A 16,297-nucleotide genomic window follows, 5' to 3' on the forward strand; every position below is an offset into this window, starting at 1 on the left:
GGGGGATTTATGGGGTGCAGAAAGCTCTTGGGGGATTTATGGGATGGGATTTTTGGGGTGCATGAAGCTCTTTGGGGGATTTAGGGGTTATTTATGGGGTGTACAAATCTCTTGGGTATTTATGGGGGATTTAGGGGGTGTATGAGGCTCTTGGGGGATTTATAGGGTATGAAGCTCTTTGGGGGATTTAGGGGGGATTTAGGAGGTACACAAAGCTCTTGGGGGATTTATGGGGTGCAGAAAGCTGTTGGGGGATTTATGGGGTTGCATTTTTGGGGTGCACGAAGCTCTTTGGGGGATTTATGGGGTGCAGAGAGCTCTCAGGAGATTTATAGGGGATTTTTGGGGCGCACAAAGCCCTTTCACCACTTTGAACCCCAAAACCGAATCACCCACCCCCCCGCACCCCCCCCCAAACCCCTCCTAAAACCTGTAGGGTCCCAGCTGAGCCCCCCCCGTGGGGTCCCCCCTTACTTTTTGGGGTCGGGGAAGGCTGTGGGGCGGGCGGGGGGGTCGTCGCCCCGTTTCCAGCCGGGTTTGGTCCTGCCGGGCTGCTTGGAGAAAAAGGATTTGGGGACGGAGGCGGAGAGCTGGAAGGAGCCGGGGGGGCGGGGGGGCTCCGCGGGGCCTTTGGGGCCCCCCCGGGAGCTGCAGGAAAAAAAGAAGAAGAAAAAAAAAAAATTAAATTAAATTTAAATTAAATTAAAATTAAAAAAAATAATAATAAAATTAAAAAATATAAAAATAAAATTAAAATTAAAATTAAATTAAAATTATTTTTTAAAAAATAATAAAATAAAAATTAAATAAAATTAAAATAAAATTAAAATTATTTTTTAATTAAAAAATAAAAAATAAAAAATTAAAATAAATTTAAATTAAAATTATTAAAAAAATAAAATAAAAATAAATAAAAAATTAAAATAAAATTTAAAAAAATAAAAAGTTGATAAAATAAAAAATAAGTTAAAATTAAATTAAAATTAAAAAAATAAAATAAATAAAATAAAATGAAATAAATAAAATAAAAAGGGGGGGGTCAAAGGGGGTTGGGGGGGGTCAAAGGGGATTCGGGGGGGTCAAAGGGGGTTGGGGGGGGTCAAAGGGGGTCAATGGGGGGGTCAAGGGGGGTTCAGGGGGGTCAAAAGGGATTTGGGGGGGGGGTCAAAGAGGGTTGGGGGGGGTCAAAAGGAATTTGGGGGGGTCTGGGGGGGGGTCTCGTTACCTGGCTTGCTTGAAGGGGTCGGGGCTGGCGGCGGGGGGGGGCGGCAAGCAGCCCCTGGGCCGCTGGTAGCCCTTGGCGGGGGGGGGCTCCTCCTCCCCGTACCCTTTGGGGATTTTTTCCCTCTGGGTGGGGGCGGCCGGCCGGGAAGATTTGGGGGCGTAGAGGGGGGCGTCGATGCCGCTGTCGCTGGAAGCCCCCCCCCCGCCGCCCCCGCCCCCTTTGGAGATTTGGGGGTCGGGGTCGGGGGGGTCGGGGGGGTCGGGGGGGTCGAACCAGCGCTCGTCGTGGCTGCTGCTGGAGGCGTTGCTGGAGAGGGTGTTGCTGCTCGAGTGGCTGGAGTAGGGGGCTTCGGGCTGGGGGGGGGGGACACAAAAAGTGAGGGGGGGGCTCCCAGACCCCCCCCCAGCCCTAAAAAAGGGGTTGGAGGGGGTGAAAAGGAGCCCTGGGGGGGCTTAGGGGGTGAAAAAATGGGGTTTGGGGGGGTGAAAGGAAGATTGGGGGGGGGGTTGAAAGCATTAAAAGGGGTTGGGGGGGCAAAAAGTGAGGGGGGGGCTCCTAAAGCCGCCCCCCAGTCCTAAAAAAGGGCTTGGAGGGGGTGAAAAGGAGCCCTGGGGGGGCTTAGGGGGTGAAAAAATGGGGTTGGGGGGGGTAAAATGAAGATTGGGGGGGGTTGAGGGCATAAAAAGGGTTTGGGGGGGGGGAAATGAAGATGGGGGGGTCTTAGAGCCCCCCCCAAAGGGCTGAGGGTGCCCCCAAATTAAATTTTGGGTCCAGGAGCCCCCCCCAAGGGACTGAGGGTGCCCCAAAATTAGATTTGGGGTCCCAGAGCCCCCCCCAAAGCACTGAGCGTGCCCCAAAATGAAGCTGGGGGGTCCCAGAGCCCCCCCCCAAGGGACTGGGGGTGCCCCAAAATTAAATTTGGGGTCCCATAGCCCCCCCCCCAAGATGCTGAGGGTGCCCCAAAATTAAATCTGGGGTCCCAGAGCCCCCCTTAAAATCAAGCTTTGGGGTCCCAGAGCCCCTCCCAAAGGGCTTGAGGTGCCCCAAAATGAAACTGGGGGGGTCCCAGAGCCCCCCCCCAAGTCCCCAAGGCACTGGGGGGGTACCCCAGCCCCCCAGGGTGACGGCCCCTCACCTTTGGGTGCCGGCTGGGCGAGTCCTTGCCCGTGGCCTCCTGCCTGCTGGCCCGCTTGCCCCCCAGCCTGGACGGGGCGGGCACGTGCCACAGCGGCTCTGCAACGAGTCCCAAAACCCCCCCCCGGCGTCACCAAAATGGGGGGGGGGGGGGCACCGGGGCCACCTCCCCCCCAGCCCGGGACCCTCGTCCCCAAAATATTTGGGGGCGGTTCTGGTCCCAGCCCAGTTGGGTTTTGCCCCCCCAAGTTGGGTTTCGTGCCCCCTCCTGATGGGTTTTGCCCCCCCCCCCGGTTGGGTTTTGCCCCCCCAAGCCAAATTTTGCACACCCCAAGCTGGGTTTTGCCCCCCCGGGATGGGTTTTTCCCCCCCCAGGAGGGGTCTTGCGCCCCCCGGGATGGGTTTTGTCCCACCAGGTTGGGTTTTGCCCCCCCCAGGAGGGGTTTTGCCCCCCCAGGAGGGGTTTTGCCCCCCCTGGGTTGAGTTTTGCACCCCCAAGCCGGGTTTTGTGCCCCCCTGGGATGGGTTTTACCCCCCCACGGATGGGTTTTTCCCCCCCCAAGCCGGATTTTGCGCCCCTGAGCCAAATTTTGCGCACCCCAAGCTGGATTTTTTCCCCCCTGGGTTGGGTTTTGCGCCCCCCAGGATGGGTTTTCCTGCCTTTGCCCCCCCCCAAAAACCACTTTTCTCACCGGGTTTGTGCCTCTCCATGGTGCTCTCGTGGCTGCTGAGCCCCCCCGAGGACGAATCTCCGCTGGAGGGGACATCGTGGCCACCGTGGGGCTCGAAGGGCAGCAGCGCCCGCTGCGGGGCCGCATACCTACAAGGGGACAACAAGTGGCATTTGGGGCTTTTCTCCTCGTTTTGGGGCCATCCCATAAAAGGGAAAAAGCGGTGATTTTTTATTTTTTTTTAAGGGGGGGCGCGGAGCCCACAAACCTTTCCGGAGAGGGTTTATAGCGAGCGTAGGTGGCGGTGGCAGGCGCCGAGAAGCTCCCCGAGGGTTGCCGGTAAGGCTGCGACCTCTCGGCTCCGACCGGCGTCGAGGCGTTGGGGTGGGGGCTTTCGGGGAAGCTGACGGGTCTGGGGTATCGGGGCGAGGAGAAAAAGGGGGGTCACGGCACCCCCAAAACGCCCCCCAAAAGCCCCAAAGCTTCCCCCCCCCCCCAAAATCCCTCGTGTCCTCACCTCTTGGCGTGCGGGGGCTGCACCTCGCGGTAGGACACCGGGGGCTGTTTGGTGGCCCTGCTGCCACCGAGGGGTTGCCCGTGGCCAGCGGTGGCCGGGGGGGGGGCGTTGTGGGACGCGGGGCCGCTCCACTGCCACCCCGAGCTGCTGCGGTAAGGGGGTCGCCCGCTGTCGGCTTCGCCTTTGGGTTCGGAGCTGCTCAGCTCCACCGATTCGGCCCAGCCCCTAAAAGGACACAAGGATTTGGGGATTTAGGGACGGGGACGACCCCCCCCTTGAAGATCCCGGCCCCTTTGGTTGTTGAGCGAGACCCAAAATTGCCCCCGTCCCCGAAATTCTGCAGGGATGGGGTCTGAGGGGGGCTAGCCTCCAAATCCTGTCATTAAACCAGCCTTAATTGCTCTAATTAGGGTTTGTAAGGATGGAGGGGATGGGAACGGGGTCCCTGATGGCAATTCTGTCTCCCTGCACACCTCGGAGACCCCGGTTTGCCCCAGGGGCTGAACCCCAAAATGTCCCGGGGAGCCCCCAAAAACACCCCAGGGAGCAGAGTCCCCCAAAAGTGCCCCTGGGGAGCAGAGCCCTAAAAGTGCCCTGGAAGCTGAGGCCCCAAAAACACCCTGAGGAGCTGAGCTCCCAAAAATGCCCTTGGGGGAGCTGAGCCCCAAAAATCACCCTGAAAGCCGAGGCCCCAAAAATGCTCCTGGGGAGCCCGGCCCCAAAAAACACCGTGGTGGGAACCCAGCCCCAAAAAAACACCCTGGTGAAAACCCACCCCAAAAAAACACCCCGGTGGGAACCCAGCCCCAAAAACGCCCCGGGTAGCTAAGCCCCAAAAAGTGCCTTGGGGGAGCTGAGCCCCAAAAATCACCCTGGAAGCCGAGGCCCCAAAAACGCCCTGGGGAGCCCGGCCCCAAAAAACACCGTGGTGGGAACCCAGCCCCAAAAAAACACCCTGGTGGGAACTGAGCCCCAAAAAACACCCCGGTGGGAACCCGGCCCCGAATTTCTCCAGCAGCAAAACCCCAAAAAGCCGTAACGAGGAACGGGATGGGGGGTTCACCTGCGCGGCGCCCCGTCCTCGTGGGGCGGGACGATGACCACCTTGACGGTGACGGAGGTGCGCAGGAGGTCGATCATCTGCTCGTGGCTGAGGGTCACCACGGCCACCTTGCAGATCTCCACCAGGCGGCTGCCCTGCCGCAGCCCGGCCTGCCAGGCGAAGCCGTAATCCTCCACCTCGGCCACCGTGCCGTCGTATTTGACGTGGAAACCCAGCTGGCCCAGCCCGTTGCGCCTCAAGGTCATGTCCACCGTCTCGCAGCCCGCCGTCGTCACCTGCAAGAAGGGCACGGCCACTCGTCGCCGTTGACGCGCGCCGAAAGGAACCCAACTCAAGCCAAGCCAACTCAACCCAACTCAACCGAACTCAACCCAACCGAACCCAACTCAACTCAACCCAACTCAACCCAACCCAACCCAACCGAACCCAACTCAACTCAACCCAACCCAACTCAACGCAACCGAACCCAACTCAACTCAACCCAACTCAACTCAACCGAACCCAACCCAACTCAACCCAACCCAACTCAACGCAACCGAACCCAACTCAACTCAACCCAACGCAACTCAACCCAACCCAACCCAACTCAACTCAACCCAACTCAAATCAACCCAACTCAACCCAACGCAACCAAACCCAACTCAACTCAACCCAACTCAACGCAACCAAACCCAACTCAACCTAACCCAACCCAATTCAACCTAACCCAACCCAACTCAACCCAACCCAAATCTCCTCCTCCACGGGGATGGAAGAGCTCCACGGCCCCAAATCTCCTCCTCCACGGGGATGGAGGAGCTCCACGACCCCAAGACACTCACCTTCAACCTCTGCACAATCTCCTTGACGTCCTCGGGGCCGCCCTCGGCCGCCCGGATGAAGATGTGGTCGCCGCGGCCGTAGAAGATCTTGAGGGTGGAGGCGTCGGCGGTCCAGCCGATGACGTCCCCACAGAAGCAGTTGAAGACCACCTCCTTGGCGGCCAGGTCGAGCAGCACCACGAACTCGTTGGAGATGCCCAAGGCGCAGGAGATCTCGGCCCCGCGGGCGAAATCCTGAGCGGAGACGCGCCAGGCGATGGCCCCGGCGCTGTGCTGCTCGGCGCCCGCCCGGGCTTTGGTCTTCTCCTTTTTTTTGGAGGCCAAGGAGATGAGGTTGAACTTCCCGGCCGAATCGATGGGCGTGTTGGTGACGCAGTTCTCGGCCAGGTCCTTGAGGTACTCCTGCCGCGTGCGGGTGGCCATGGTGTGGAATTTGTCCGACTTGTGGGCGGCGTTCTCCGCGTTGATCACCTTGGCCAGCAAGAAGTCTCGGAAGACGTCGGACTTGCGGAAGGTGACGCCGTTGGGGATGGGGGGGCCGAAGGGGGGCACGTCTTTGGACCTGGTCACGGCCACGCTTGGGGGAGGCGAAGCAGAAAATTAATTACGGGTCCTCGGGGCACTTTGAGGAAGAAGGAGTAGGGGGAGAAACCTCTCGGGGGGGAGAAAACGCCCCCAAAATTTGACCCCAAAGCGCAGTGGGGGGGATTTGGAGGGTGAAATGGGGTTATCCGGGGGGGGCTCACCTATAGCAGACGTTATCGGTGCAAGGGCTGTGGGCTCGGACGATGATGAAGACGTGCTGGAAGTGCGATCGGACGTTTTGGGGGGTGAAGGGCAGGGCGCCGGGCTCCTGGAAGATGATGGTGACGATGTCGTTGCCGATGTGCCTCTTCCTCAGCAGCTGGAGAGGGGGGAAAAGAAGCCAAAAAAAAAAAAAAGGGGGGGTGTATGAGGGATGGAAGGACAAACGGATGAGGTGTGGAGCCTCGGGGGGGGGTTTTGGGGTACCTGCTGCCGGTTGTTGGGGGTGTAGGGCAGCATGGTGGAGACGTGGAACATGATCTCGTAGTCCTGGTAGGTGGTGTAGAGCGAGTGGGTGCCCGTTGAGTCGGCTGCGGGGGGGGGAAAACAGGCAGTCAAGGATTTGGGCGGCCCCAAATCCTCAATCGAAGCCCCAAATTTTGAGGAGAACCCCAAAAAATCCGTCCCCGTCGCTCACTTTTGGTGTCCAGCTGCGCGGCGTACTTGCTGAAGGCTTTGAGGCAAACTTTCTCCCCCAGCAGCGAGAGGAACTCCTCGAAGGCCGGCCCCGCGTCCTCGTTGTTGTACATCTCCTCCTCCGAGCTCTGCCCGGCTTTGCAGTACAGGATGCCCACCTTGTGCCGCCGGCAGAGCTGCGGGGAGGGGGTCAGCACCCCAAAAAGGGGGCCGCGTATCCCCCCCTCCCACCCCAACCCCACGGATCGTCAAGCCAAGAAGGCGACCAAGAGATTTAGGGTCAAAAACGCACAAATCACCACCAGTTGCCGCGGCACCACCGTGATGGGGGCCACCGCCGGGGGATATTTGTCACCGGGACCCCCTCGCCCGCCCCCCCGAGACCCCCAGATCCCGCTCACCCCTTGCTCGTCGAGCTTGAGGAGCTGCTCGGTGACTTTTGGGGTGCTCATGGCCAGGCGCAGGCAGTGGATGTTGAGCTCGGGGACGACGTACTCCAGGGCGTCCTTCAACGGGAGCCCCCGCACCGTGCCGTGCTTGGTGGCGGTGGGGGTGGCGTCCTCCAGGATGGAGCCGCGCAGGGTGGTGAGCTTTACGGGGTGAAAAAGGGGGTGGGTGAGCCGGGGGGGGGGGCACGGGGAGGGGAGGGGAGAGGGGTGGGGATGGGCGCAGGGTGGGGGTGATGATGGGATGGGGATGGGGGTGATGGGGTGGGGATGGAGGCAAGGTGGGGGTGATGATGGGGTGATGATGGGGGTGATGGGGTGGGGACGAGGTTGGGATGATAATGGGATGATGGGATGGGGATAGAGCCAAGGTGGGGACAATAATGGGATGGGGATGGACCCAAGGTGGGGACAATAGGATGGTGACGGATTCAAGGTGAGGATGATGATGGGGATGGACCCAAGGTGGGGATGATGGGATGGGGACAAGAGGATGAGAAGAATGGGATGGGTCCAAGATGGGGATGATACTGGGATGATGATGGGAGTGATGGGATGGGGATGGATCCAAGCTGGGGAAGATGGGATGGGGATGGAGCCAAGGTGGGGATGATACTGGGATGATAATGGGATGATGGGATGGGGACAGATCCAAGGTGGGGACGATAATGGGATGATGATGGGGGTGATGGGATGGATCCGAGGTGGAGATGATGATGAGAAGGATGGGATGGGGATGGATCCGAGGTGAGGATGATGATGGGGACAATGGGATGGGGACAGATTTGAGGTAAGGATGATGATGGGGATGATAGGATTGGGACGGATCTGAGATGGGGACAATAGGATGGGGATGGACATGAGGTGGGGACGATGACGGGGACAATGGGATGGGGACAGATCCAAGGTGAAGATGATGATGGGGATGAACCCGAGGTGGGGATGACGATTAGGACAACGGGATGGGGACAGATGCGAGGTGGGGACAATGATGAGGATGATGGCAATGGGATGGATCCAAGGCGAGGATGATGATGGGACAAGGAAGGTCTCAAGAACAACGGGGACAGGCCCAAGAGGGGAACGATGAGGATGATGATGGACCTGAGATGGGGACAATGGTGAACGAGACCCCAAGATGGGGTCAGTGATGATGGGATGGGGAAGGAGCTGAGAAGGGGACGATGATGGTGGCGAGCAGGATGGGGACAGCCCCAAAATGGGGACGGGGGGGACAACGATGACAGGATGGGGACGGACCCACAAGTGTGCCCCACTCCCAGCCCCTTTAGGAACTGGTTTTAAGGCACCCAAGGGGGCGAAGAGCGCGCCAACGCACCTCACTGGTCCGGAAGATGATCCTGTACTGGTACTGGGGGCCGTGCTCCTTGTGGTCCTCCAGCTTCTCCCTCTTGATGCTGACGGCCACGGGGCCCAGCTTCTCGTCCACCCCGAAGTAGTTGGAGTGCTCTGCAAGCAAACGGGGACGAAGGAGGTGTAGGGACAGACGAGCTGTGGGACCTTCCACCCCACCCAGTCCCACCAGACCTCCCAGTTCCACGCCGTCCCCGTTCCCATTCCCACAAACAGGACGGAACGAGCGGCGATGCACCCCAAACCCTTCAAAAAAAGGCTTTGGGGTGGTCTCGAAGCCCCCCCGAGCACCTCCACCTCACCACCCCGCAACGTTTCGGCGCCGCCGCGTCCCCACCTTTGCCGTGGAAATGGTCCCGGTAGTAGCGGGCGCCGAGGTCCACGTGCTCGACGCTGTAGTGCTTGAGCCTGTTGGGGTTCCTCTGCAGCTCCTTGGGCACCTCCAGCACCGAAATGCCGGCGTTGGTGGGCCGGGCGTCGAGGCTGGGCTCCGGGAACCCCCCGTCGCCCACCGTGCTGCCACCGATTGAGCCCCCCGAAGCCCTGGAGAAGCTGACGTTGCGCTCGCCCCCGCCGCCGATCTCGTTGCGGAAATGGGGGCAGCTGAGCAGGAGCTCGTTGCTGGTGTTATCCCCGACGTCGTGCTCCAGGTTCTCCTTGCCGTTCAGGTCCTCGGTGCTGGCCAAGGCCGGATCCGGCCCGCCGGGCCGCGCGGTGGCCGCCGAAGCCGCCGAGGCTCCCGTGGTGGTGTTTCGGCGCTGGGCCACCACGGCGCGGTTGGCGGCCACGGCGTTGAGGTCGAAGAGCATGCTCTGCACGTCGTAGTGGGCGAAGCTCCGCCGGCAAACCCACGCCTTGCCCGGCTCCGCCGCTCTCCCCTCCTCACCGCCGCCTCCGTCCCCTTCGTTTCGGCCGCTCCGCAGCTTCCTGAAGATGGATTCGCCCCCGGCGTCGCCCTTGGGCCCTTTCCTCCGCGTTTTCTCCTTGGGCTGCGCCGCCGGCTCGTCCCGCGGCGCCACCGGAGACGGTCCCGGGGGGGTCTCCGAAGAAAGCGTGACCCCCCCCGAGCTTTTTCCGCCGCTGCGGAACTCGTTGAGCATGGCGAAGAAGCTCTGCTCCGAGATGCCCTGCACGTCGATGGACGAGGTGCTGCCGTACTCGCGGAACAAACCCCCGGCCCCCGCCAGCTTGGCCCCCCGCGCCTCCGCCGCCTCCTCGGGGTCGCACTCGCTCAGCGTCACCTCGCTGCTGCTGCGGTGCCGCAGGGGGACCAGGGGACGGCCGCAAGCCCGGGGCCACCCCTCCTGGAACTCCACGTCCTTGGAGCGCCGCCGGGCCAAGCGGTGCAGGGCTTTGAGCCCCGAAACGCCGCCCCCACCGCCGCCGCCACCGCCGCCGCCGCCACCCAAGGGTGGCTGCTGCCCACCGGGGCCGCCCCGCGGGGTCGCCGCCGCTGCCACCGCTGCTTCCCGGCCCCCTTCTCGGCTCGGGCTGGCGGCCGCGGGTTCTCTTTTTGGGGGCCAGTCGGCGATGCGGGCGCGCACCCCCATTTTGGGGAGCACCGGCGGCACCGGCCGGGGGGCGCCGGGTTCGGCGGCGCCGTTTCCATTCTGCGCCCAAAACGCCGGGTCGGTGGCGGCGCCGGCGCCGTCGTCGTGCCGGGGCGGGCGGTGGGCGCTCATCGTCCGGCGAGGGGTGGCGTGGCCACGGGGGGGGGGCTCATGGTTGCCACGCCGGGGGCCGGCGAGCGGCCGGCGAAGCCCGGGGGTGGCCGTGCCCGGCGCGCCGTTGCCCCATGGCTCTGCCCGCCGCGCTCACGCCGGCGCCCGCCGGCGCTTCTGCCCGGCCATCCTGCCAAGGAGAGGGAGAAAAGAGGTCAGAGGGATTTTGGGGGGGTTATTTGGGGGGGGTCACCCGTTTATCTGCATTTTGGGGTCCCCCCAAAGCCACCGAGCAGCCCCTAAAACCGTCCCCAACCGCACGCGCCGGGGTTTTGGCTTCGAGTGGGGTTTTGGCTTGCCAAAAATCGCCCCCCGGCAAACCAAATCCCTTCGGCACCCCAAAAAGGGGGGTCTGGGGACCCCAAAAAAGCCCCCCCCCCCCGTGGGATGGGGACGGACAGACGAGTCCTAATCTGTCTGCATCCCCTCCAGGCTGCCCCGTCGGGCGCGCAGCTCGTTAATCCCTGCTAATTACCCCGCCAGCCGGCATCTGGCGAGCAGGGGGGGGTGTTAAATCAATACCTGAGAGCATTAATTAAACGCAGACGGGGAGGGCTAACGAGCCTCTGCGAGGAGCAGCCCCGGCCGGAGTGAGGATTTACCAAAAATCGGGAATTAAGCTCTTGGTGCAGCCCTCTTTTACCAAAACCCACGGATTTGCCCCCAAAATTAAAAAAAAGATGCGAAACACCGATGCTGGGGGGAAAAAACACCAATTTGGGTACCCAGTTTTTGTTTTTTTACCCTCCTTTCTCAGCCTCTTGCCAGCTCCCCCCCCCCCAGGCCGAGCACGTCCCAGAAGATTTTTTTCGGTGATGAATTTGGGGTGGAACGACTCAGAATTGGCTAAAAGCACCCCCAGGGCATCTCGTGAAGCTCTGCTGACCCCGGGGGGGGGGACAAAACCCCGGGGATTTCGGCCCCAAAGTCTCATCCCCAAACCTCGGGGCCCCGTTGCCGCGCTGGCGGCGACGAATTCCCAAATCCCGGCGTTTTTTTGGGGGGAAAAACCCCAATACAGCGACTTTGAGGACGCGTTCGGAGCCTCCTGCCCTTAAATTAGCGATTAATGAAGGGTGCTGAGGGATTAACGAGGCGGTTCCACGCCTTTCCCTGCCGCCTTTTGGGGCTTTAAGGCTCAAATTTCCCAACCCCGGCGCTAATCCGGGGGAGGCACGGCAGCCGAGCGCGCCCCGGGGGCGAAACCCCAAAATTCGCCCCAAAATCTGCCCCAAAATCGCTCGGATTCGCCCCAAAATCGCTCCGCCTCGCAGCTCACGCTTCCGAGCAATCCCTGGTGGGGACTGAACCCCGCAGAAAATGACCGGATTTAGGGATTTTAACCCAAACGGGCCCTTACCTCGGAGGGTTCGGGACCACTTCACGCCGATTTTTCAGCCCAAATCCCCGTTTTTCTCCCCAAAACGGGCAGCGGGGATGCAGGAAAACAGCGAGCACCCGCCCCGCTGGGCTGCTCTAATCTCCCTCTCGAAATAATCTGCTCTAATCCCCCAAAGACGAGCAGGGAAGGCCCCGCGCTCCCGGAGAGCTGCTTTAACCAAAACGGCGAGATCTGGCCCCAAAATCCCCCCGCTGGCTGGGCAACGCCGAATCCCTCAGCTCGCGAGCCGAAAACGCCGAGCTCGACCCCAAAAAAAAACCACCACGTAAACACAACCAGCGCTGTTATTGTAGGTCCTACTCTATTCTCTCCGTCTCCAGATGGAGAAATGGGGGGAATTAACTCATTCCCGGCGCGGCCGGGCGGAAAAATTGATTTTTTTTCCGCTTTCTGCCCTCGGATCCGGGGCGGATTTGGGGCCGGGCGCTCCCCGGGGGCGAAGGGCAGAGGAACGCCCGCGGCCGGCACCGCGCGGGGTCAGGGTCCGGCGCCGCGTCCCCAGGGATTTCCTCGTGGGATGGGGAGAATTTGATCACCCAGAGCGAAAAAAAATAATAATTTTAACCATTTTAGCCATATTTCTAGATTTTAAACCATTTAGCTGGCTCCTGAAGCCAAAAATATAATGTTTTTTTTTTTTTTTTTAATTTTAGCCGTAATTTTTAGTTTTAGCCATTTTAGCCGGAGCCTTACAGCACCGAGGAGGATGATCCCAATGCCCAGTGTGACTTTTGGGGTAAAAATGCCAGGAAAAGGGTTCAAACACCCCACTGTGGTCCTGTATTTAGGGTCACCGTCATGCACGGGTGAGAAATGCCCCAAAATTTTGGGGGGAAGCAGGCAATTCCTGGTGCCGCATCCCTGTGGGATTTCCTTGTGCACCAGCGAGAATTTGATCACCCAGAGTGAAAAAAAATAATAATTTTAACCATTTTAGCCATAATTTTTAATTTTAACAATTTTAGCTGGCTCTCAAAGCCAAAAATATGTTATATTTTTTAAAATTTTAGCCATAATTTTTAATTTTAGTCATGGGAGCCTCGCGGCACCGAGGAGCCGATCAAGAGAGCGGGATGACCCCGACACCCCGTGTGATTTTTGGGGTAAAAACGCCAGGAAAAGGGCTCAAACGCCACGCGTGGCTGCGAAACGCCCCCAAAATTTTGGGGGGAAACGGGGTGGTTTCTGCTTTATCTCGGGGCCTATTTACCGAGCTGGGTTTTCCGAGCCGCACGCCCCAAAGCACCCGGAGCTGCCGCGAGGGGGGAAGGGCGAGGTTTTTTAATTATTAACCACGGCTTTTGATAAATTGCGCTACAATTTCTGGCGTTTTTCCCCCCGTGGCCACGGCTTTAACCCTGCCTTAGCCTGGAATCGGGGGGGAAAAAAAACAGGCATCGGGGAAAATTTCCCCTTAAAAATGCCGATTTAAGGCACGGCTCCTGGTTTTGCTGAGCCTCGGGTTGTAGATTCTACCACCAAGCACTCATTTTGGGTGAAAACAGCCCAAAAAATGAATCAGGAGCGCACTCAGCACACCACAAATGCCTCGTGCCCTATTTCATGCTTTTTTCCCCCCAAAATCACCCCAAATTTTGGAACGCCAGGCAAAAACACCTGCTTCAAGCAGGGGCTGAGTTCTGCGTTTCCTGAAAATTGGTCCTAAATGGGTAAAAGGCAGGAAACGAACCCAAAACGTCCCCGGCCGGCTGTGGGAGGGGAAATTAGTGGAGCAATTAGCTAAGAGGTTCACAACTTTGTGCCTAATTAGGGGCGGTTAACGCCAAATAATCCCCATTACCGGGCGATGAGATCGTCATTAATTGGTTTTAGTGTAAAAGGAGGGGAAAAAGGGAAAAAAAGAGGGAAAAAAAAGGGGAAAAAATACAATAGCGAAAGGAGCCGATCCCGTTTTGGGTCACAATTCACAAAATCTCGAGATATTCCCCCAAAATCACTGACCTTACCGCGGGGATGCGCTGGGGGGGTCCGACAGCAGCCCCCGGTCGGGGTCAGCGGGGTCCAGGATCACGGGGCGGCTCTGGATTTGGGGCAAAAAGCAGAGAAATCCATTAAATGGGAATAGAGGGGGGGGGAGCGGGCTCGGAGCGACGCAATTAACCTGCTTTGATTAATTAAAAGCGGGGTCTTTACCTCGTCAGCCTTAATTAGGACCTCGGGGCGGTGGCGGGGAGATTTGGGGGGGCTGGAAAAAGAAAAAAACACCCCAAAATGGGTGAGAATCGGAGGTTTTGAATGGTAATGAAGCTGCTCACGGCAGGCGGAGCGGGCTGAGCCCGGCAAGCCCCGACCTGCAGGGCGGGCGCTGCCCCAAAAAAAAAAAAAAACAAAAAAAAAAAACACAAAAACAACCCCCCAAAAATACCCAAAAGAACAAAAGGGAGGTTTTTCTCCCCAAAAAAATCGGCAGGAGAAGAAGCAGCAGCCTCGTTGTTGGGTAAAATAAAGGGAAATTGGGGTTTTCGCTGGTAAATCCAAGAGTTTGAGGGGTGCTGCCCCCCCCCCAGATCCTAAATTTGAAGGTATCAAAACTGAAGATCCCAAATTTGAGGATTTTCCCCCCAAAAAAAGCCCCTTGGGTTGCACGGCGGGGGGAGCGGAGCCCGGCAGCGGATCCTAATTAACAGCGGCTCGTTAGCGAACGGCTCTTTGGTGCCTGCACAAATAGGTCAGGACAAGTTTGGCGACGGGATTTAATTAAGAAAATAAAAAAAGGGGGGGGGGGGGAAGGAAAATATGCCGGGGGGGGGGGCTGGGAAGGGCCGAAAATAAAATCTTATTTTTTTTTTTTCCGTGAAATGGGGAAAAAAAGCCAAAAAATAAATGAAATCTGGGTGAATTGGGGGGTGGGGGTGCACCCCCCCAAAATAAAAAAAAATCCTGGCTCCTATTTAAAAAGGGAAGAAATTCCCGAGGGGGGGTTTCGCTTCTGCACGCACGCCCCCGGCTGGATTTTGGGGGGAGTTTGGTTGGTTTTGGGTCATTTTTGCCCCCCCTTTTCCCACTTAATTCTTTAAGGGAAATGTTTCAGCATCGCTCCGGATGCCGGCGAGCTTCTAAAATTGGAGGTTTTTGGGGAAAAAAATGGTGAAATTTGGGAAAATGACCCCTCGGGGGGGTGGGGGGGGCTCACCCCAATGAAAAAAACAAAGGGGGGGGGGGGGAAGCCCCCACCCACACCCCCTAAACCCCAATCCCGCAGCCCCATTCATTCCCCAGCACCCCAATTTGACCCAATTCCGCCCCAATTTCAGCTGTTACACCCCAAAAACCACCTCAGACCCCCCCCCCCTTTTAAAATTTGCACAAAAAAGTGGGGCTTTTTGCCCCAAAAGACACCAAAATCCCCAAATCCTGCTTCTTATGGGGTCATTATTACGGGTTACCTCCCAGCAGGGAGTTCTGGAGGCCCGAAAAATTAAAGAAATGGTTAAAAATGGGGGCTGGGGGGGGGCAAGGGGGGGCACATTGTGGTAATGAGGGGCAGGAGGCAGCCTGCCTTCAGCGCTGGGTGGGTTTTTGTTTAAAAAAGGGGAAAAACGAGCAAAAAATAATAAAAAATAAGGGTTGGATGAATGGGTGCTCATCTGCTGGGCCTGAATTTTGTTTTTTGTTTTTTGGGGGGGGGGGGTTAAGGGGGTGCCCCCACCCCCAAAATACCCCAGGGGAGGGGGAAGGGGTGGGGACGCTGTTATTAAGGGGGGATTCCCCTGGTGTTTTTTTTTTTGGGGGGGGGTGTGGAAAGCAGGAGTTGTACCCCAAAAATTAAGGGGGGGGCAGCACCCCACACTGGTGCCCCCCACCCAAAAAAAAAAAGAGGGGGGGGGGCACAGGGAAGCAAGGCCTCGTTTTGCCCCCCCTGACAACAAAAAAGGAGTTGGGGGGGGCTGTGGGGCCCCCAAAAACACTTCAGAGCCCCCCCCAAACACCTCAGGGCCCCCAAATGACATCAGGGCCCCCCCAAACCGTGCCAGACCCCCCCAAAACCCCTCAGAGCCCCCCCCAAACACCTCAGGGACCCCCCCATCCTCCTCAAACCCCCCCTAAAACCTACAATTCCCCCCCCAAAACCCACAGTTTCCCCCCTAAAAGCCACAATTTCCCCTCAAAAAAACACAATTTTCTCCCAAAATCCCCTCAGGACCCCCAAATTTCCCCCCCCCCCCCCCCCAAAACCACGTCATTCCCCCCGCGGCCCGGGCCCCAACTCCTGCGGGGCACCAGCGCCGCCCCCTCCCCACCCCGCGCGGGGGCCGCTGGGAGTTGTAGTCCTCGCCCCCCTCCCCCCCTCATCCGCCGCTAGGCCCGCGCCGCCGCCCGCGGACTACAAATCCCAGCAGCGCCCCCCCCCCCCCCGCAGCCCGCCGGGAGGAGGAAGCGGGGAGCCGGGGCTACCGGGGACCCCCCCCGCCGTGCCCTCCCACCCTCCCCGCTCCCTAAAAACGGCCCGAGGCCGCTCGGGAAAAGCAACCGGGGCGCGAGCGGCGGCAGCGCCCCGCTCCCCGCCCGTCTCCCCCGAGCCCCTCGGGGGAGACTGAGGCGGCGCGGGGAGGGGCGGGGGGGGTCTCTCACCAGGCGGCGGCGGCGCGAGCGCACGGGCCAATGGGGGGCGGCGGCGGCGGCGCGAGGACGCCGCGGAGCCGGCGCGCGGAGACTGAAGGGAGGGGAGCGCACGCCGAGG

The 16,297-nt window shown here is 59.2% G+C and overlaps 1 protein-coding gene across 4 annotated transcripts; it reads right to left on the bottom strand.

Annotated features, from left to right (window-relative positions):
• Positions 1-470: 470 nt before the first annotated feature.
• On the bottom strand, positions 471-16,290 carry SIPA1L3 (signal induced proliferation associated 1 like 3; the record flags this gene model as incomplete). 4 transcript variants are annotated; one of them, XM_082781571.1, is made up of 16 exons in its annotated part: positions 16,189-16,290; positions 13,563-13,636; positions 8,810-10,323; positions 8,438-8,568; positions 7,054-7,242; positions 6,654-6,828; positions 6,443-6,546; positions 6,178-6,335; positions 5,432-6,008; positions 4,611-4,885; positions 3,548-3,772; positions 3,299-3,442; positions 3,052-3,179; positions 2,361-2,458; positions 1,226-1,578; positions 471-648 (listed from the first exon to the last, which is right to left on the bottom strand). In XM_082781571.1, exons 3-16 carry the CDS (start codon positions 10,152-10,154, stop codon positions 471-473), a joined length of 4,080 nt encoding a protein of 1,359 aa, XP_082637697.1. In that variant the 5' UTR covers positions 10,155-10,323; positions 13,563-13,636; positions 16,189-16,290. The 4 variants fall into 4 exon arrangements, with proteins under 4 accessions (XP_082637697.1, XP_082637695.1, XP_082637698.1 ...); XM_082781569.1 differs by having other exon boundaries at positions 13,558-13,636; XM_082781572.1 differs by lacking the exon at positions 16,189-16,290 and adding an exon at positions 13,750-14,174.
• Positions 16,291-16,297: the final 7 nt, after the last annotated feature.

This window comes from Aythya marila (assembly GCF_965140915.1).
Source record: "Aythya marila genome assembly, chromosome: 31".
In the NCBI taxonomy this organism is placed as follows: domain Eukaryota; kingdom Metazoa; phylum Chordata; class Aves; order Anseriformes; family Anatidae; genus Aythya; species Aythya marila.